This window comes from Physeter macrocephalus, chromosome 11 (assembly GCF_002837175.3).
Source record: "Physeter macrocephalus isolate SW-GA chromosome 11, ASM283717v5, whole genome shotgun sequence".
Classification (NCBI taxonomy): Eukaryota; Metazoa; Chordata; class Mammalia; order Artiodactyla; family Physeteridae; genus Physeter; species Physeter macrocephalus.
Window position 1 is genome coordinate 53,628,887 of NC_041224.1, and position 23,330 is coordinate 53,652,216.

Consider the following 23,330-nt stretch of genomic DNA (forward strand, 5'->3'; position numbering starts at 1 on the left):
ATATTTACAGAAGGCTGAGTTTGTTACTCACAGAGTTTTGTGAAATTTGTGTGCTTAATCCTCAAGACCTACACACAATTAGAATCAGCATTTCATGTGGTCTTTTAAAATGTGGCTTTAATACTTAGTTGTAGAAGAAAGTTTTAACCATAAGGCTTGGCAGACTTTATAAATTTACCAAAACAACCCTGGAAAAAAGTTTGAATTGGGGCATACTTTTTGTCATTTAACAATGATCAAATGCTGACATGTTCTGGCCATGGTGCAGACACAAAGAGATACAATCTCTATCCTCAGGAAGCTTAGGATACTAAATGGTGCTTAAAAAAAAAAAAGGTTTCAATTCCTTTCTAAGCGAAGCAATAAGGAATGACGTGATTTGTATTAAAAGAGATTTCTCCCTAAACTGTAGCCAATTCACTTTAAAAGGTTAACTATTAGCATTAGCTCTCATTAACCACATGATTGCATTTATAATTAAGGTAACAGCAACTCTTCCATAAAAATGGAAAATGTCTAGAATTGTGGGTAAATATTCAGTGCATGGAAGCCAATAACCATGGCTTGAGAATTTATCACCTTCAATTACAAAAAGTGCAATAAACAGAAACATTTGCTCTATATTTATAAATTGCTCAAAAATCTTTGCTAAAGATCTTACAAATTCAGTAATATTACAGAACAATTCTAATCAATATTTAATAAGGTTAACTACATCCTTAGTTAGATATTTGATATACTTTGATTTTTTAACAATGCCGATAGGTCTTGGAAGAACAGGTGAAAGAGTTTAACTAAGCTCATTATTAAATGACTTTTAAAATGAAGGTCCTTCACTCAGTTCATGGAACTGGTTGAGGTCATGTTAACACAGAACACCCCTTGTCAAAGTTGCTTTATGGCCAATGTTCTGCCATGATAGCGGACGTCTATATACTTCTCATGGCTCAGGTAGGAGGGGAAAGGTTTATTCTGCCATCAAGCCACCAAGGATACTTTATATAAGTGCCTATTATCTATAATAGGAGCTAATACATAACTCTGCCAGGTGCCAATAATAAGATGCCTTAGTAAGAAAAAAAATATTACTCCATTAAACTAGAGTGTTTCTTTAGGATCTTGAAGGCCTGGCAAATTATTTTTCAGCTTAGGAGATATGGTATAAAGCCAAGTAGCAAACATAAAGTAAATGCTAATACGTTTTTATATATCCATATTTATGAACAAATTCACCCTATAGATGTCAAATATCCATACTAAGGAAGTAATTGTATCCTAATTAAATACACTCTAGAATAATTTATATAATGATATTATGTATTTAAAGAGAAAAGCATGTCCCAAATCCAGCACTCTGATACAGCTGCCAGTTGGGCACAGGTAGATATATATATATATGTATATATATATACAAATATATAGTTATACTCAGTGAAATTAACAAGACCCAAAGGTGGTATTGTCTAGGAATAAAAGGGGGTTTTTTTTTGTTCACAAAAGTAACTTATCTAGCACCACACATCAGAAAAACACAAAAATAGCACACTCTAGTTCTAAACAGCTATGTCTAAAATAGATTATATAGTAAAACCAGTATCATACAGCATATTGTGGATTTGATAAACAGATAAATATTTGCACTGAGTAGGCTGTTTATAATATAACATTTTCTTATCTATACAGAATGAAAGCCAAAAAGTTAACTGTATAGAGATGTGCAGAACAACATTAAATATTATGACTCAAAAGCAGGGACGAAGGTAAATTTGAAAGAAGAGTAAGAGAGAAAATGTTTACAGGCCATTACAAGTTCTTAAGTTAATAGTAAATAAGGAATCAATTGCTCAAGTTGAAGAAAGCAGTAAACAAGAGATTGCATTTACATGCAGATGTCTAAAATTTGTATTTTTTTAAGTCTATGCACAGAAGTCATTTGTTTTATTGCTTGACATTCAGTTATGGCTAGATTATTTAACCTATTTTTTTTTTTGTACTTTGGAAACAAGAATATTGTTAAAGGTGCCATAAAAATGGACAACATTGAAAACGGTTTGCAAATAAACCACCTAACACTGCAGTTCTTTATACATATTAAAAGCCTTGTCTGGGGTTTGTCGTATGTTAAATATATTTAAACTGGGAAAATATGTTGTAGCTTGAAGCCTCCCATTGGCCCAAACATCCAATACAAAAACACATCTCCACAAAAGGAGCAGGCAGACAATACAGGTACATTTAAAGAAGCAGCCAGCTAATGTCCTAACGTTTAAAAATTTACCACTGTTTTATATGAGATTTCAAACCATTGTGGATAAGGAGAGAGTTTTGGATTCAGGAAGATGTGTACAGTACATACGGATTTTGTGTGTGTGTGTGAAATCAGATTCACTATATTGCTCAAGAATTATCTGCATTTACATATGCAATGTGTTCAATGATAACCAAGTTCCTAGAGATAGTATTCATCCACATTAAAGTAATAACGAGGGAGAACGGAATCACACAAGAATACTGCAAAGAATTTAGTTGCTCTTAGAGAACAACATAATGGCACGTGCAGCATGTCAAAGCTAACAGCAAGAGATCTTTCATCAGTTCTTAGAAGGGAAAAAGAAAAAAGAAGTGTGATATTACTAGTGTGGCAAACACACTAAATGCCAACAGCAAACATGGATTTTCTAGGCATCTACTTAATATTCTCATATTCACCTTCTTAACATAAGACTCCATGTTATGTTGCGTTGCTGAAAAAACATTGTTTCTATTTGGATTGAATATTCTGTCATTCATTTATAAATAAATAAATGACTGAATGTATTTATTGCTCTAAGTTCTGAGGGTCTGGTTAAACATGGAGATTCCCCCCCATCTACGATGTCTCCTTGGTAAGGAGCCAGGCTTCTGGATTATTTTAAAAACTGTACTGAGAGCCTGACAAAAATGATCACAATTACACAAACAAGCAAACAGACCCAAAAGTGAAACCAATTGCTTTGTAAAGACATTGCTTGCCAGCCTGCTCTTTTCTTAAGAATAAACAATAATAGGAAGGTCTCTTTTGTCCAATCTGGTGGAACCTCTTTAACAATACTACTGTTCTGGGAATACAATTAAGACCCATATCACAGACTTTTAGTAATAGATGAAGATTAACTGTTGCAATTGCATTTATGGGCATATAATTTGATCCACAGTATAAAGTTGTTTTTATGGGGTTCTGCTGTGTCATATCTTTGTAAGTAAGAAGTGGCAACCAAATGTTATAATATGTATGTCAATAACGTCTGTGTGTGTGCATATATATATATATATATATATATATATATATATATATATATGGAGAGAGAGAGAGAGAGAGAGAGAGAGAGTTCTGCCATTTCCCATAGTCTTTATCATCAAAACAAAGTGATGGTTTCTTTTTTATCTAAACACATGGAAAGTTATCCCAAATTTTGCTTTTCCATGGTGGTAAGGAAACATGTAAAGCTTCTTCTGAAAGTATATTCTAGGTGTGCAAGAACCAAAGCCAACAATTACAGTGATGTTCACTGACCTTATGGAGAGTAATACATCGAAATATTACTTTCAAAATGTTTCAAAAATGTAAAATGTAACCCTAAAAGCTGGCTCACATTGCTGTTACACTGGTGGGTTTTGTTTGTCTTTAAACATTAGCTCTCGTACAGATTACAAATGCGGAAGTAGAAGAATTGTGTTACATAAAGAGATTTTTTGGGTTTATTTCTAGAGGAGAACATGGTGAAAATGGGAGTTATTTGCTGGTATTTGGGGAAAAAAACCCACAATGTTTCATCTTTTACCTCTCTCACTGCACTGATAGGTAGGGCTCTCGTCTCATTACTGCTTTAAAAAATTTTTATCCATGCTATATAGGATTTGGAATAATAGTTTTTAACATATAATGCTATAAATATATTTATCAAGAATATTTTAATTATTAGAGAAATGGTAAGTGGAGTAGGCAGGACTGTACTTTGAATGATGCTCTTTGTGGATATATGACCTATTAATTTATCTTTTGAACATACTGGCGTCACTTTGTACTGCTTTGGAAGTTATTCAATGTTTTTAAGCATATAAGACTGAAGAACGCATACATTTTGAACAAAACAAAATGAACAACAGTGAAGTTTATACACACGCGCAGTTCTACACAGTTCACTTGTGCCTTGGAGGGATAGTATTATCATTATTATTAACAATACAAAACACAATTTTGTCCCAGTAGTACTGGCCACCCTGTTTTAAGAGTTTTAGAAGATCCCTGAGCACATTGTTTCTGACTCTTAACCCCAACTCCAAAGTGATAGGGCTTCTATTGTTGATATCAAGATGGATTGTCATTCACAGTAAGTCAATTGTAAGGTGCTTATTTACCCTTTTTTTTCACCAATCAGCACAAAGAACTGTCAGAAAATAACTTTTTATTATTATTATCTTCAAATAATAGCACTGGAAGGACACATGATTTAAACAATCAATGTTTGAAACAGTGGCTTTAGGATTATTATCTGGCTGCCCCTCAACAATAACAAGTGATTCAGTCGACATTCCTTAGCCAAAAACAAAAGGCAAAAAAACCACAAAAAACAAAACGAGAAACAAAACCAAAAAAACTGTACAAATATGTATTTTTCCCTGAGGGATCAAGGTACACCCGCAAGTGCTCTATGTACATATTGCACTAGAGAGGAATGAAGAACATGTGCAAAAAAGCAACGATGAGAGAAGCTTACATCCTACTTAAACCTTTTCATTAAAGATTCTACTAGGTTGTTTTGCATTTTGGAATGTCGGAACACAAACAGCTATTCCTTAAGTCTAAAACTAAAAACACGTATTTCTACTATGGCACGTTCAATGAAATAAAAAGTTTTCCAAAGACAGATAGACAAATTCCATCAAGAAAATAATACAAAGTTTGTTTGTTTGTATTTTTTTTTTTAGAAAATTACATTACTTTCTTTCTTTGTTTCACATTACAAAATCTTTTTTTTTTCTTTACACAAATCACATTTTATTGCAGGAATATTTCAAGTGCCATCAAATATTTATAGAAGGGTTAAAAAAATAGAAGTCTCTCTAAAGTGGTCCAGACAAGGCTTTGTATAGAATAAATCTTTTTTTTCCATCTTCTAGTTTTGATTTAAGTATTTTGAATACATTTTCTTTTCCATTGACACTTAGTAGCCTAGAAGCGGTTCGACACACACACATCATACACACGAAAACCATACACACAGACATAAACACACACACACACACACACACACACACACACGCTCCCTCCTCATCTGACCCTCAGCCCACCCCCATACACTCACAGAGATCTGAATATCCACACTATAAAGAACAACCAAACTTAGAAGCAGTGTCTTAAGTCATGTTTTCTTTAAGTTAGAAAGGGTGAATTAGGATGCTGAAGACTTAAAAAAAAAACCCCACACCTTTAAAGCGAACTGGGATGCTGAACACTTAAAAAAAAAAAATCCGTAGCTTTAACCACAATTTGCAAACTGCCCCCAAAAGCACTTTCATCTGCACTTTTGATTTCATTGTGACCACGGCCAGTTTCTTCACAATATAATGCAATCATTTGGACACCACTGTAACCGAAGGTATTCAGGCTCTGTGCAAAAGCCTTATTTACCCTACGTTAAAAAATTGTATAAAAGGCATTACAGCAGCCGGGATAACAATGATGTGATTCCAATCTTTAAAAGACTATTGGACATTTAAGATTAGGAAATTTTAATTATAAGAACGATTAATAATAATTGTTCTATATCACCAAGTATTTTGTGTCATCACACAGGTGTTTCTATAATAAGGAAGAAAATAAAAATAAAGTTTTTCACATCCTTCTCTGTACCTCATATTTTTTTCAACAGAGATTATTGTTTAACTTCAGATCCCAACTTCGATCCGAATAATAGTTGTTCCCTCATTTCACCTAGCACGCCTCTATTACTCTGTACTCTGTTCCTACACTGTCGATGTACTTAGTCCTAAAGTCTCACACCCTGTTTTTCTTTCACAAAGACCTAGTAGCAGCATCATGTCAATGTATCTTGGTTTACTCTAAAAGCAATGTCACCATGGTGTGACTATTACTGAGATTAGAGCATCTTTTTTTTTTTTTTTTTTTTTTTGCATTAGGTACATGCAAAATCCTTTCTGGGAAAAGGAATTTAAGTTCAAAATTGTGTTCTCTCTCACCCTCAGAGAAGTTCAATTAGCTCTCATCATTTCACAAATGGACACTGGAATTAGGTTTAGTTGCTCTTTAATGCGCTAGCACCTGAGGCTGGTCATATTCAGAAAGCTTTGGTTAAAAAGAAGTTAATAGACTTTAATAAAACCATCCCCAAATTTAGTGAATCAGAATGACAAAAAAACAAAAACAAAAAACAAACCAAAACTAAAATAAAAACACACCACTTCCCCCCAAAGGAGAAACAACAGGAAAAAAAAAATGAATAAATAAATAACCGAACTAAGCTTGGTACTCTTTTCAGAGTATAAATACTATTGATCTTTCAAGGAACTATGCTTATTTAAATAAAAAAATTTGATTTAACCCTTCTTGCCCAAATATAAATACTATATGCTGATAGTTACCTCTCTATATAAAGTCCCATAAAGTTTTATATGCTTGTAAGAAATTTAAGTAAGTAAATTTTACTTACTTAAAGTAAGTAAATATTACTCTCGTCTTCTATTTATGGTGAAACCCTTACTATATTGTTGAAAAAACAATTTTTTAGATGTCATTTAGGCTTCATACACACTTCGGTGTGAATAATTCCTTCCCCGTTTCCAAGTCCCTCAGGAAACAAGTCAGAAAGCCAGTGGAGTTAAAAACAGAGTGGAGGGCTCTGGGAAACTCGTGCTTGATGACCCAGCACGACAGCAGGAGCCGAATTCCTGCAGAAGATTTGGGAGGGACCCTGGTGGTAGGGGAGATGCTTTCTTCGCTGTAACAGGCTGCTTGGAAACTCCCACTTTTACACTATGGGAAATGTTCTCTTTTCTGTACAAACATGGTCTTCGATGGCAGACCAGAAGTTCGAATCCCACTCCAAGTGTGACTAAAATCATCATCTAAATGCCTACATTCCCAAAGGTCACTTATTTTAAAATATGCACACTTGTCTATCAGACTTCTCCTTCTCCCTTCCCCCACTGGGAATTATTTTTTTAAAAAAAGCCACAAAATTAAACAAAAACAACTCAATATTTCTCACCTGAACACAAAAGCCAAACAATCTTCTAAAGATTTAATAAAATAAATTACAGTCCACAGTTTTCTAGTGAAGATAAACACAAAAGTAAATGTTTGCAGCTTGCATCGACTTCACTTTAAAGGCTTAAAATATTTAATACTTAAATAAGAGAAACTGGTTCAACACCGCACGCCTCCTTTGCCCTCCTATCCATTGACTATGAAATATGGAGAACAGTGTTCTAGAATGACACCATCTAGAGGCAGTTAGTCTAGAAACCATTCACTCTGAGATAAACTCTCAGGGTTCCTAGATTATACCAAGAACATAAACATTCACAAAGTAAATGCTTCATGTTTTCACATGGGGAGTGTGCATTTGCTCCAGATATAATCTTTGGGTCCTTCTTCTAATAAAAGCTAGATTCTGATAAATATTCTGGTTACTGATCTGTTCTTAAAGCATAAGAACTCCAAGTTGAGGCTGAGTCTATATAGCTATGCAGCTGTGCAAAATAAGCCTCCCTTCCCCTGCCTCAATGAGGTGGCATTTTCAAAAGCTTTTAAAAAATACTGTGCACGAGGGTGTAAGTCCACAGCACCAATCAATCAATCACTCAACTTTGTATGAAGCATAAACACATCTATCCTTAAACTGACCCAAAAGCCAAGTACAATTTAGGGAGAGTTCTGTTTCTAATTCCAAATTCATGTGTAAAAAAAAAAAAAATTAATCCAACAGCGTGATTTCTAGATATGACCAGCCAGTCTTTTAAAAGTAATTGTGTAAACAGCAGCATAAATACCTCCCGACGTACCTTCCAAGCCTTCTCAGTTAAACTTGTGTTTCTGGTGCACATGCGACACGACAGTGAACACGCTAGCATTTAATTTAAAGAAAAAAGGTGCAAAATGAAAGTGCCTTATCAATTCAACAGGAAAAGCTACACCAGTAACTACATTTTATATTAATTAAAACAATATATAAACAATATCTCTTTTAGCTATATATAGTCTTCATGCCCATTTACCCTGTAATATATTATAATGCTATTGTTGCTAGTGCTATGGACCCTTTTCGTGCCATCCTGCTGACTGCAATAATCGGTGAAAAAATAAAAACTTCCTTCATGAGACAAAGAGCAAGTTGTGCAAAGTAATGCCGCAACCTCCGCTATGCACACCAGTCACCGATTAGTGCTGGACTCTCTGTTGTTACCGACAGATGTAGAAAGTCTGTGGGCAGTGAGCTACAAAAAAAGGACATCCTCTGACTTTAGTACCCGCCTTCTGTTGTAAACAGAGGTCAATGATCAAGAAGTCGAGACAGAAAAAGGGTCCATATCTGTAGGCATAATGGAAATCATATGCATGAGAAAAACAAGTTCAACTTTTATTTGTTTTCATTGTTTCCCCTCCTTTGCCTGACCCCGATCACCAAAGGATGTGCAGTGTGTTGGCGCTCCAGGTCTGTGCAGGGCCATATAAAGTGTCTCGGTTAATTTGTTTGTTTGTTTGTTTTTCATTGTTTGGACTTCAGACATTCTAGAAGTGCTTAGGTGATACATTTACCCATCAATCTGCATTGCTGGCTCAAATTCTGAAGTGAACAACTCCTTGTATAATGGAGGAAAATGAAGTCGCACAATGTCTGGGTATATTGCTTTAAACGCCATTAGCTTTTCTGTATGTCGTCCACATAAGGCTCTTAATGTAGACACCTTGCATATTAACTGTAAGTGGAAGAAAGGACATAGGGTCAGGAGAGAAGAGACGTGAGAATCAAAAATCAGGGCATCTGGATGATCTTCAACATTGTTTACAATGGTGAAACACACTTGAAGCAACTTAAACGTCTAGTAATAGAGGGAGGGTAAAAATAAATGATGATATAGTCATATCATAGAATACCAGGTATACATTAAATATGATTTTGAAGACAAATAATTTGTAACCCAAAAAGATGTTCATAAGCAAAAGAACCCAAGTGTCTCACCTCCTCCTCCTATTCAAACATGCCTTCTGCTCTACCATCCTGAACCCCGCCCTCTACCACTGGGGAAAAGGAAGACATGTGGTAACAGAGAAGTGAGCAAGGGGACAGCCACCGGTAGGTGAGGTCACTGCAACTAGAGATGACGGCATCCCCTACATATTTTATGCAAAATGAGTACTAGTCAACTCCAGTGACAACAAGTTTCTTCTGGAGAAAGAGCTCTGCCTAGAACAAAGCAATTCTGGGTCTGAGCAAAAAGGCCCTGACTGGAAAACAAAAAAAAAATAGTCAGCAGTCCTGGTGGAAGTCTCAGCATTGACTATTTACCTATTGAGTATAATAACATGACTTGCAAAAATGCTTTTTAAACTCTAAAGCACTGTACAGCACAAAATATTTATTATCTCCACCCAGAATAATCCTAAGAAACATTTTCACCAGAGCATCGATCTTGGCCACGTGTTAGGTGCTCTCTATAATCAAAGACCCTAATGGTACCCTTGGACTGGGGCAAGAAGATGGAGAAAAGTTCTTCTTTCTCTTTCCCAATCCTGCCTCAGTGTCTCATTTAACAGGTGCAAAATCAAAAACAAAACCGCATTTAACGCCCCCCAACTTCCCCTTTCTGACCTAACCTAGCTATCAGGAGAAAAGAAAGAAAACAGGAAGAAAAACCCAAACCTTTCAAATCATCTTCTGGAACAATAAAACACATAAAATAATCCAAGAAAGAATAGGGCTGATTTTTCTAAGACCAAATACATACTACTAGCACTAACACTGAAGGATATTATCATATTTTAAATTGACGTTCTAATTATATTTTTATTGCGAAAGACAGTAATTAGCAAAAATGAAACCCTATGCTTTGAATGCAGGGTAGTAATGAGAAATTGATGAAGAGAATACAGAAGTCATTTACTGTTGATTACTAATGACTTTAATGGAACTAGAACTAATATTAGAATAGATTAATTCTATTGTTTTAGTCCTTCATAACTTCGTCTTTCTAAAATCAAAGATTTAAATTCTAAATTCTCTAGTTTACATCACGGCAGAACATTAACTCTGCCCTTCTGCCCTTCTTTGATGGGATAGGTGGAGGATTTTTCAGAATGTATTAATGCTTTAAAAAAAATTCTATCATTGCTCTGTTATTCCAGGACACTTCATAACCAATGACAATAAATAGAATTTCACCTGAATTTTGGCCCAAGATAATTTTTTGAAATGAGGATACTTCTCTCTTCTCAGTAGGCCATTGCTTACTGATACTTTTGGGGTCTGGTGGCATGACTTATAAACGTGGCTGGCGTGATCTGGGCAAGGGATAATTCAGCCTTGTCAGCTGGAAACCTCTGGCTCTCACCTTCGTTAGTATTCCATCTTCTCGGTGATTCTTCTGTAGGACGTGCTGAAGAGCTAGCTGAATTTTCTGTTGCAGCTTTTCAATTTTTACCTTTTCCTGTAGCCATGAGCGATCTAAATATGAAAAACCATACTCCTGAGTATTCTTCCAACATGGTATCAGAACACCCCAACTCCTCCTATTCCCAGATACAGATTATTACACCACACTGCAGAGTCAGGGACTAACAGGCCACTTTCACCCCTCTTTCAAAATCTGCTCCTAAAGGAGTGAAAAACTGATCTAGGACAGTTACAAAACAGAGTGTTAAGCCTTTCCATCTTTACTCGCACTGGAAAAAAGGAAGGGTCCTCCCTTTCCAAAAAGACAGCCATTTAAATCTAAGGCCATGCTTGGACGAGTGCAAATGAAACCACCATGGCCCTTAAGCCTTTCTAATAGTTATGTTTCTGAATGACATACTCATATCAATACTGCTAGTCTTTCTGGCAAATATGAAAATTACCTTATAGTCCAAGGCAACTAAAATTGTCAAGAGAGTGCCAAATGAATTAGGATTGTTAATGTAGCATAAAGGCTTTATGTTTAAGAATTCCAAAAAGAAGATAGCAAATTTGCAAAAGTGATTATCACCAAGAGGCAGTACTGGTTGAAAACATACATTAAATTCAGATAGGCTTGTGGATGACATCCAAATGGATTTCTTTTTAAAAAAGTAGAATGTTTTAAAAACCATGTTATCTTGGAGATTGGTGTCGAGAAGGGCACAGCATTTCTCTTGGTAGCAGGAAGTTAATTGTAGATGGGATTTTATTCAATTCTCATTTCTTAAGATTTTATCAGAATGGCATGAGGTCTTCTTAGAAGCGTACATGTATATGTACGTGTGTAGCAGGGGACTGTTGTCTGAAAAACTTAAAATTAGACTTAACAAGGGTGGCAGTCCCTCTGAATAGTCTATAGCCATTGTAAGTTATGTACTTGTAGAAATTCTTTACCTGGACAACTTCAAAGCCATTGTATTTGGTTATCTTACCTGCTGACATCAGGACAAATGCAGAAAACAATGCAATTTCATCTTCAGTCAGGTGCATAGAACATAAACTCTTTCCAAATTCAAATACAAAGCTAATAAAGTCTTCACAACCTGCCAAAATTAAAGACAGGTTAGGATTTTGGTTATTATCCTAGGAGAAAAATATGGAAGAAGGTGAAGAGGGATCTAGAGTTGAAGATCAGAGGGAACAGTAATAACATTTCTATAGTTTAATACTTTCAAATGTTAAAAGAAAAATCAGTTTAGCCACCATCACCATTACCACCAACATCACCACCATCAACATCATTTGCAATAGTGACAGTGAACTTCTGTTGTGTGATTACTGTGTTAGGTGCTGCTCTGAGAGCATTCTTTGGGTATTCTACTATTTCACAACAGCCCTATGAAGGAGGTATTATTGTTACTATCCCCATTTTAAAGACAAGGAAATGGACTTGGAAAGAAAAGGAATGTGCTGAAGATTCCACAAGTAGGAAATGACAGCCTGAGATTCAAAGCCAGCTGCCCGACTTCAGAGTCCACACTCTTAACCAATAGAGTCTAACAGCTATAATCTAACTGAAATGTTAACTTCACTCATTTTTTGGTTTTCTACTCTATTTTATGTACAACATGCTTAAAAATGAAAACAAATGACACGTTATGGTGGTAAAACCATTATAATTTTTTTTTTTTTTGGCCGTGCCACATGGCATGTGGGATCTTACTTCCCTTACCAGGGATTGAACCCATGCCCCTGGCACTGGAAGCACAGAGTCTTCGCCGCTGGACCGCCAGGGAAGTTCCTATTGTAACTATTACAGAACTGAAAACATAGAATGTGAAAGTCCCATAAAATAAAAACCCACCCCCAACAAAGCTGGTTAAGTTGGGGTCTGTTCTTTCAGAGTTCCATATTATGTACATATAGTTAAATGTCAACAGGCTAGGGACTTCCCTGGTGGAGCAGTGGTTAAGAATCCGCCTGCCAATGCAGGGGACATGGGTTTGAGCCCTAGTCTGGGAAGATCCCACATGCCACGGAGCAACTGAGCCCGTGCGCCACAACTACTGAGCCTGTGCCCTCGAGCCTGCGTGCCACAACTACTGAGCCCGCGTGCCACAACTATTGAGCCCGCGTGCTCAGCTACTGAAGCCCGGGCGCCTACAGCCTGTGCTCTGCAACAAGAGAAGCCACTGCAATGAGAAGCCCGTGCATCGTAAGGAAGAGTAGCCCCCGCACCCCGCAACTAGAGAAAGCCTGAGAGCAGCAACGAAGACCCAACGCAGCTAAAAATAAATTTAAAAAAAAAAGTGTCAACGGGCTCTTCTCAAGTATACATACCTTCCATCATTTAATTGTTTTTAAAATCACTTAACAACATATCTTGGATACCGTCCCATTCTTCTTAATGACTTTGTCTTACTTTAGTTAAATTACAGAAATCTAAAATAATTTATTTTTAAAGTATATGTCACAGTTTCACTTAGCTACACTTTCTTTCTTTGATATCTCATTAACGGTTGTTATTTGACGGGTATGGAAGGGCAGACTTTTAGCTCCTTGCTTGATTTTATGTAGCAAATCACATCCTCTAGTTTACTGAATAATATATCCCCTGCAAACCTGGTTCTTAAAATCTGGAAGGGAACTGGAAGGGAACTGGAAGTATATATAACATAAATTTCTTCGATTACCAATTAGATAAAATGAAACTCTAGACCCTTACGTGTAATATAGACAAAAAGCATTTGAGCTGTGTATATTTTCTACGGTGATTAACTATAAAGTAACATAGGTATAAAATCCTTTAACTCTGTGTCCAAAAAACCAATCTCCACTTTGTTCAAGAAGAGCTTTCACCCGACTCCCATCTTTTCCCCTAGTCCTGATTTGAAGACAAAGCAGCCAGAGATTTCCTTACCTAAGGATTTGAAGACGTCGGGGCTAGCATATTTCCCATCAAAGTACACGGTATTGTTCTGAGAGTCAAAGGCACGGCACATTCTGATAAATACCACCTCCAGAGAACCTGAGCAAAGGCAGAAACGGGGTGGGTTATTGTCTTGGTGAGTTGATTTTGACCAGAGAGACCCCTTTCTGAGTCAATGGGGCTGGGCTTAACTAGCAGGCTCTGCCACCTTAGCTCTCTATTTAAAACAGCAGAGTTCATTAGAGTAATTAAAGACTTGTGCCAAAGCTAAGGCCTGTATTACTGAAGAGAGATTGACTTATGAATTACTCCTTGGGCACTTCTCTGTCCTGCAATAATACAGAATCTCAGAGTTGCGAGAAAAACATGGACTCCTGTTATTAAAACAAACAAAAACCCAGGGATGTCTCTCTGAGTTCCACAAACAGCCTTCTTCGTAACAGCTTACCAAAACCTCCTGAGGACCTGGGGCACAGAAACAAAACACAGGTGATGGTTAAAACTGTGGAATGCAGGTATCTTTCAAATTAATCTTTTCACCCAGAGGAGAAGCAAAATGGAGGGAATGTTTCCTGCAAATAGCTCAAAAACCTTAAAAAAAAAAAAAACCTCTCAGTTTCTGCTAAGAGAAACTGAGCTATTATCATTTGGAGAAAAACTGTTCTGGACACCTTCCTTACCAAGCATTTCTTTAATAAGCCGGTGAAAGCAGGTTAGTCAGAGATCTCAAAATTCACTTGCAGAGCACATACCTGCTTTGAGAAGCACAATTTGATCGTTTTGACACAGTTCCATAAATCCATCAATGCGTTTGGCAAACTCCACCACATACTGTATAGCTTCTGTAATTTTGATGGCACACAATTGCCACATTACCTCCCGCTGCTGTTGGAAGAGAGAAACGCATTAACATCCCCATTACCCATACCCTTGACACAGCTGTTTTAACTGTTCCTATTGTGTAAAATCCTTCTTTGGAAATGGATCCAAAAAAGCTAGAGGATTTAAAAATAATCAGTTGGCCAGTTACTCGGGTTATAATGACTGCTTCCAAGTTCTTCCTGGTCTCCTCCAATTCCTCTCTTACCATTTTGGTGGCAAAGGGACAGGGGGACGATGTTATGAGCATATATGCAGCGGAAGATGAAAACGGGAGTCAAGAAAGCAACCCACGCCACTGATTTAACCCTGGGCCATGGAGAGTAGCAAAGGAGAATCTCCTTGCAAGCAATTATTTTGCCTTGGGGAATTTCACACCACTTTACTGGGGGAAGGGAAGCAAAGGGGAGTCAGTTATATTTATTGTGCACCTGTTATGAGCTGCGTGCTTTATGACATCCCTGTCTCATTTCATTTTCACAAGAATGTTTTTCCATTTCCCATAAATGGACACAAATGCTCACAGAGGTTTCACAGCTAAGAGGTACTGGAGGTGGGATGCAAATCCCAGCATTTCTGACTCTGAATCCCATTTCACACACCTTGCTGCTGTTTACTGCTTTCTTGCTTCCCTTTGTAATTTTGGCTGCTGGTATTACCTGCTATCTCAAAGGTAAACAAGGTGATGTGCTGCTATTCCCCCAACCTGTCCTGTTTAATTCCTTTCATATGCCCACTCTCCAATTTAGCTACAGGCCAACCTGGATCCATCTTGTTGCTCACTTATTTCCCCAATCTTAGTTTAAGACTGTTTCTACCAATACAACAGGATGGAAGAAACACTGAATTAGGAACCAAGACTCATGGTCTAGTCCTGATGTTTTCACTCTCAGCCATGTGCCAAGGGATGCTCGTTTCCTCATATGTAAAATGAAGGGGAGGATTAACCTTGATAATCTCTACGGTACTTCCTAAGCCTGAATTTCTATGATTATTGGGAAAAAAAATCACAGCATTTTCTTTTACTAAAGGCAGAATGGATAATTAAAAGTCCTCCTCCAGCCCTGCCCTCCCATTTAGGTAATTTGTTGATCAGACTGTTTTATAGAAAAAGGTAACTGGCAGCACTACTTGTCAGCCTCATATTGCTAGATTCAGACTGGAATTAGAGTCACAGCTTCCAAACTTTTTTTTGCACATATTCTCTAACCTCCTTCTTTTTAACTTCGGAACCATGAGGCTGAGATGATTTTACATCAACTTCTGGACCATGAAATCTTCCATTGTGATATCGGGAAAAATCCCAATTCTTTGAGCCTTTTGGAAGCTCCTTAATCTAGCTCCCTGTTGACAAATGATAGGACATATGTGTATAGTTATAGGAACAACAGAATCTGTGTGCTATTTCTGAAATTTCGCACACTGACATCTCAATAAGGTGACAAAGCCCCAAGAACGTGATCAGCTCTGGAAGAAAGATTTTTAAATAGAAATCTGCTATCTGATGAAAAACATTCATTCTTTGGTCTGTTTGTATTCAAACCTCCTGCACAAACACCCTTCCCAACATTGCTTCAATCTTAGGTAAAATTCTTCAGTCTACCTTGTTTTGGTAATTCTCAATCTCCTCCTGCAGAAAGGTCTGCCACGTTATCTGCTGGAGCTCTTCTCTCAAGTATTGGCAAGTTTCCAGATGTGATTTAGATATATTCTGTGCAAGGTGTTCTAAGGAGAAAACAGGAGATCACAACATGAAAAGCCAAGTTCTTCAGGGTTTTCCCTACTTAATATTTGATTTTAAAAGTAACAAATATAAAGCAACATGGCTGAACCAGTTTTAATGATCTTCACATATTTAAGTAAGCAATTTGGAACTATTCTATATTTGGGGACATGAGGATGAAGGACAGGCAAAGCCAACATTTAGCAATAAGGCTTGGCGTCTTCAAAGACCCTCCTGACCTGACCTTCTCTGTGCCTTTACACCAGCGTCTGGGAGTGAATGTTGGAGTTGAAAATATTGACCTAGAGAAGTATGAAAAATTACTGACACGACCTGTACTTGGTATTTTTATGAAGACAGATCTGCCATATACATTGACTGGGGGAGGATTACTCTTGAAAAATTAGAAAATGGTATTTTTGGGGGGACAAAAACTACGTATTTCTTTTGTTTTTCCTGCAAAAATGGCAGCACAAGCATTACTGAAGCCTACTATGTCACTATATATACATATACACACACACACACACATATATATATATATATATATATAGTGTGGTGGTTAAGAGTGTGTGTGTGTATATATATATATATATATATATATATATATATATATATATATATATAGTGTGGTGGTTAAGAGATGAGATGGACTCTGGACCCAGACTGCTTGGGTTTGAATCTCAGCTCTGCTACTTAGTAGCTGTGTGATCTTGGGTAAGTTACTTAACCTCTCTGTGCTTCAGTCTCTTTATTTGTAAAATGAGGAAAATAGTACCTAATTTCCTATTTATCATAGGGCATCTGTGAAAATTAAGTGAGTTGAGCACTTCGACTAAAGAGGATAACATAGCATCTGCTACATAAACATTTGTTCTTATTATCCTGAAGAGTACCGAATTTGAAGATAATAAAAGAAACAGATGCCAAATAAGTTTCTCTAGACTTATAATCTGGTGAACATGTACATACATGCTGAAAGGACAATTCAAGACACTAGACAATAAAGCATGAAGTTGAATTCTACTAGAGGAGAAAGAAAAATAAAAACATAATAGGTGCTATCAGAGAAGGGAGAGATGAGGGGAATTAGGGGATGCTTCTTGACAGAAGAGTAACATTTGGATTGGCCCCTGAAGGAAGGGGAGGATGTGGTAGGCAGAGGCCAGTGTGTGAGGCAGTGGACCAGTTCCACATTCAAGGGATGGTAGATGAGAGAATGGATATGGCATCTACAGGAGACAGGAAGATGTGATAAAGTGATGGTGTCAAAACAGAAATATGGGTAGAGAGGAGTCCACATCCTGAAGGATCTTGAATGTTGAGATTGAGAGTATGGACTTGATTAACAAAAGGAGTCAGCAGGAGTCTCACGAGGGAGCTGACATGCTGAACACTGTATTTGGGGAAACAGAACAAGCAGTTTTGTCATGGATGGATTGGAGGCCGGAGGATCAATTAGAAGGCTGTTGAAATCTAGACGTAAGGGACTAAGAGCTTGAAATAGGCTGCTAATAATTGTTATGGAAGGGAGGGACAATTCAAGAAGTATTGTAAAAGAAGAACTGACAAGACTCCAAGAATACAAAACCATACCCCAAAGTGATGCCCCTCCCAGGGTCTTGAATATATAATAGGAAAGTTATTTAAAACAGTGGTGCTGAGGGCAAACTTAGCAACACTATCAAGAGTGTCTATTTGTTTGGAAATGTGTTACTGCTTACGTCAAACAGAATCAGATTAGTTTGTGTGAAAACAGAGCAGGTTCACCTAAACGAAGCTCGAGACTAGAACCTCCTCAGAGATTCTGAAACACTGAAGCACGATAAACCTTAACAGCTCTACTTGGCAACACACAGACATGAAAACAACATAAGTAAATATCATAAAAAATAAACCATAAACAAAAGAAAAAAATTTAAAGGAGACAGAAACTGAGAGAGAGAAAGAGAAATTATGTCTTAGAATCAGTGACGTGTGTGAAGGGAAGCGGGGAATAAAGACAAAATAATGGGGAATCAGAAACAAGAATATAAATGTGTACATAGTAAATTCAATTTTTGTAAATATGAAAGAAATGATGAAGGCAAAGCGTTCAGAGGGAAGCTGGGAGAATCCTAGGAAGGGAAGAATGGGAAGAAGCTCACAGTATTCTCTTCCAGATCATGCTTTGTTTCCAGTTAATATGGTCAGCATCTTCTTGTTTCACTTCATCCTAAAAATTGTCCCCACCCATCCCTACCTATTTGAGTCCAGCTTTTAGAAGCGACAACAAATGATGCAATGTCCAATGACCAGTAGAGGGCAGTGGCTGCATTCTCACCAGCTGCCTTTGATCAAAATTCATACTTGATTTGGCAAGTGTAAGATTTTAGACACTGCGCTGTTTTTAAGTCTCCATTTCAGCAAAGGAGAATATGGTCAGACTGAGTAAAAGCTAAGAAGTTAGTGTGGTCTCTCAGACAAACAGTCTGGAAGAGTGAAATACCTTGGAACTAGGAGTTAGGAGACCTGGTTTCTGGTCTGAGCTCAGTTGGATAACTCACTTTGTGACAGGCAAATCAGTTCACCTCCTCAACCATGATGGCTTCATCAGGACAGCCAAGGTCTAGATACTTCAGATGGAAAATCCTGTCTTCTGAGAAAGTCACAGATTTTCACAGTGGTATGGAACTTTAGATATCATCTGGTCCAAACTCTCATCACTTTGTAGATAATAACATTAACAATGATGATAAAAGTTAACACTTAGGTAGAGTTTACTATGTAAACTCTATATAACATAGACTCATATAACAGACTCATATAACATACCTACCTACATCTATATATATACATTATATATATATATATATATATATATATATATATATATATATATATTTATGTACAGATCCTCTTCCCATGTAAATTATTGCAGAGTGTTCCTGTAAATTTTATGGAAAGGTTGGAAAAGAACAGAGCTATGCAGCAGAGGCACTGGACATCACTTTCAGTGAGACGTTGGTGATTATTCGGAGTCCCATCAAGAACATTGTCTTTTTTTTTGTCTTGACAACATCTCATGCTTCTTTTCTCTGAATTATTCAACAAATATTTTTTCTTAATCTTCATGACAACTATAGGGGGAAGATACTAGTAATATCTCCATTTTACAGATGAAAAAACCAAGCCACAGTGAGGTTAAGTGACTTTGCAAGGTGTCAGAGCTGGCAAGTGGACAGTGATTCAAACATACACAATTTGGCTCCAGAGTCTATGCTCCGAATCTCTATAGTCCATGGGTAGGGAGACTGCAGCTTGCAGAGGTAACATGACTTATACTAGGTTGTACAACCTACAGCAAAGCTAGGACCACAACCCACATAAGCTGACTTCTTATCTCATGCTTTGTCCAACATATCAGTTGTCTCTATGTACAAGGCTTTAGTTATTAATTATAGTAATAAGTGCAGTTAGCTTTTTTATTTTTTATTTCTTTTGGCTGTGCAGCTCGGCTTGCGGGGATCTTAGCTCCCCGACCAGGGATGGAACCTGGGCCCACGGCAGTGAAAACACTAAGTCCTAACGCTGGACCGCCAGGGAATTCCCCAGTTAGCTTTTTGTAAAAAAGGAACCTAGATAGTTTATCTGGAATGTATAATTCAGGTACTAAGTGTACATTAAGGGCAAAATTTAGTAGCCAGGAATGCAGATGTATATCCACTAACAGTAATGGATTAGTAGATACTATTATTGAAAGATGGAACTGAGCTTAGGATATGTTAATTTACAATTTATTTTCCAATTGCACAAATGGTTTCATTTGTTTCAAATCTGATGATAAAATTTAGCCTAAAATGAAGTCAAGTTAGTTAAAGAAAGAGTCGGACTTAAGCCCCCAAGGAAATGTCAGGGAACTTCAGAGAGCTTTGAAGAAGTAGCAGCAAGGTCTTTGGCTGCTTTTATGCTACTCTTAGCTCCTCAAACTATTTTGCACCTGTAAATGGGACAGAAAATCAGAGCTCCATTATATCCCTTTCAACTAAATTCTTGTTTAGTTTTGGGTTTGGGGCAAATCCTAGCGATGAATTAGTTTTATTCATCGTGGAAAAAAATGCCACAATTACGTGTGAAAAATCCCTAGTTTAGGAGAACATGGAGAATGGATGAGGGCACAGGGCTCTCAGACTCACTGGGAGGTGACAGCTGTAGAAGAGGAAAGGGATTTTGTGGGTGAAGGAGGGGCTGGGGAAATCGGCTGAGCCACTTCTGGCTCCACTCAGGTATTAGTGCACATTTAGCCCAAGTGCCACGTTCAAGGGACACACTTAGGCCAAGTGGTGTGAGTTTATTTCTGGGTTGAACATTCGACAAGCAAATGGCATAGATTCACTAGTATTTATGATAAAGTAGAAGCAAACCTAAAGCGAGCTAGGTCATTTTTCACTGTATCATGTCAGTTTTCCATCAAATCCTTATTCATTTCTGAAATTTTTACTTTCATTACAGCTCTGCTTAAGGCTCAGTCAACCAAGATCTCACGACAAAAACGGAAGGTTTTTGTTCTAGTTCAAGAAAAAAAAAAAAAAAATCAAGCCTAGCTCTGCTCAGCTTGGCTTCTAGTTCAGAGGTTTCTCTGTTAATCAAAAGAGCTGTGATACACCTTTAATGCTGTTCAGTGGTTAAAGACCAGGCTTAAAATGTCCCTGCTCTTGAGGATTTAAATTTAGACCCATAAAGAGGTGCTTGTGTAAAAACCGTAAAGAACATTCAATTTGTTCTATTTGGAGAAAGATTTTACTGGAAATATAAATTTCACTTAAAAAATGTTTTATGGGGTACAGAGGTGGAGAAACCATCTAAAGAACACAACCGTTATTTCTGTGAACTAAGGACGTCTGTGCTCAAGTCAGAACCTGCTGGTTCTTTTCCATGTGAAGTCTTCATTCTCTCTTCGTCTTAACTTAGTCATCTTCATAGCAACTAATTGAAATATCCCAAAGGATTATAACCTTGTGTGAGGAACCATGGGGAGGAGCAGATCAAATTCTCAAACAGTAAAGGTCCTTATCAAAGTTTCTCTAATAATAGTGCTGTACTTAAAAATCGATTAAATATAACAGAGGATGTTATAACACAACTTCCTTGAAATGAAAAGTTTTCCATTGTCTGTGTTAAGATTTCTAGGTCACATCTCCCAAGAAGCACCAATGTCACAGGAATAAGGAAATGACAGGTTTTTGTGGGTTTTTTTTTTGGCATGGTGAGTCTTCTATGAAATACATCAGTTTTGCATTAATATCCATCACCGAAACATTTTGGCAAATAAAGAAGCCAATTTCCCTTTAACGATTATAGAATGTGTCAGAGTTGCAAAACTTAGATGCATACAGGGACTGGGCAGTGATATAAATGCCGAGAGTGGGATGGGCCCGTTTCAAGGCGTTAGGCCCTAAGGGGTACCAGTTGGTTGCTGCCATTCCCAAATGCTGGTCCAGTGTAACTAGATCTTTTTTTTTTTTTCCTTCCACAAGAAACTGAAAATCTGAACTTTCAGATGGAATTGTCCAGGTTTAAAATTTTAGCAACCAATTCAAAAATTGTAAAGCTCTGCACTGGTCAAAAACCCATGTCTATGTGCCAGGTTAAGTTTGTGGGTTGCTATTTTTATAACTTTTGGTATAAAGCAATACTTAGAACATAACTAAATCAATGGAGTTAATGGGGCCATTCCCTGAACTTACAGTTTTCTGTGCAATTTAAAGATTGCTTTAAGTTCATATTGTCTCAGCTCTGATGCTGAGAGGTCACTGAGTTTCTTGGATATATGATGGGAAACAGTGGACAGTCAAAAACAAGGGGGCAGGTTGGAATTATGAAGTGGTCCAAATGGTAAAGGTGACTCACCCTTCTAGAGGCATCATTTTAATAATATAACTCATCAGAGGAAAGTCAGACAAGTCCCATTTCCTTCAAATGGCACAAAGTAGTCCATCCCAATGGAAACACGCAAGCCATTACCTAGTTCTGCCATGGACACAGTTGGGGACGTCTCTCCATTGGTGAAAGAGCAGTAGGGAAAGAAGCCTGATGCTGGTGTGTAGTCACATATTGGTTCTGGTTTGATTCCGTTGATATCAAGACCTGACTGGTCCGGGGAAGGCTGTATGTCCAGGTAGAAGCTGCTGACGGCAGAGTCTGCCTTGCTGCCCTCGGGGGTGTGCCCGTCGATGTAGCTGCTGAGGTCGTCGTGAAGCTCCGTAAGCCCGTTGGCCGAGATGCTGTAGGTGGGAGTCAGCGGCTCGGCCTCTCCAGGCTGCTGTTGGTGGTCTCGCTGCTGCTGCTGCATCCGGTGTTTCTGTACTTCTGCGTACAAGCTGTCTCGTTGCTTTTTCGACATGCGGCCAAATTTTACAGCTGGAAGAAAAAAGCCAAGGCACACCATATACAACACTCTTTTCTCCATGATCCTCTCTAGCGTGCTTTGGGAGTTCCTCTGAAGTTGCAGACAATTCCATCAAAAACCACACAACCACAAAATAAGATCATGATCCTGAGGTGAAAATAAATGGTCCCACCTCACACAGGCTTGTTCCACATCCCGAACAGCAAAGACACATCCCAGAGGAGCTGCGTTTCAGAAACAGACCCAGGGCGGGTACAAGAGACCCAGAGCAATGACCACTTACGTTTCTGTGCTGTCACACAACCCTAGGCTCAGTGGGAGATACTGAAATGCTACCTAGTGGGCTTGTTCCATCTCTACCCAGGCAGTTTCTCTTCCCAGTGTTCAGACCAGAGCACAGGGACGCACAGACTCACGGAGGTGTTATCGGGGCACAAGAGGTTAAACCTCCACTTGCACTCATTTCACCGTATGCTTACATGAGTCTCTTCCTGATCAAACAGCCACATCTGGGGCTTCCTTGAGAAAGCTCAACAGACTGGATGAAGCATTTGCAATTCCATGAATTACATCTCTTGAGTCTATGCCCTCTCCTGCTCCTGGGTCTTGGGGTCCCTGTGAGACCCTTGGACCTGTCTTTTTAAATTATTATTATTCTTTTAACATCTTTATTGGAGTATAATTGCTTTACAATGGTGTGTTAGTTTCTGCTGTATAACAAAGTGAATCAGCTATACATATACATATATCCCCATA

The 23,330-nt window shown here is 37.7% G+C and overlaps 1 protein-coding gene across 7 annotated transcripts in view; it reads right to left on the minus strand.

Moving 5' to 3' along the window:
- Positions 1 to 760: 760 nt before the first annotated feature.
- Positions 761 to 23,330, minus strand: part of RORA (RAR related orphan receptor A) — a 741,859-nt gene continuing 719,289 nt past the window's right edge. For all 7 annotated transcript variants that reach the window (XM_055088014.1, XM_055088011.1, XM_055088012.1 and 4 more), the window contains 7 exons: positions 22,190 to 22,585; positions 16,067 to 16,188; positions 14,337 to 14,469; positions 13,576 to 13,683; positions 11,648 to 11,758; positions 10,612 to 10,724; positions 761 to 8,979 (listed from right to left, as the gene is read on the minus strand). In XM_055088014.1, coding sequence (XP_054943989.1) covers positions 8,815 to 8,979; positions 10,612 to 10,724; positions 11,648 to 11,758; positions 13,576 to 13,683; positions 14,337 to 14,469; positions 16,067 to 16,188; positions 22,190 to 22,585 — 1,148 coding nt within the window. In that variant the 3' untranslated portion in view covers positions 761 to 8,814. The remainder of the gene's footprint in view (positions 8,980 to 10,611; positions 10,725 to 11,647; positions 11,759 to 13,575; positions 13,684 to 14,336; positions 14,470 to 16,066; positions 16,189 to 22,189; positions 22,586 to 23,330) is intronic.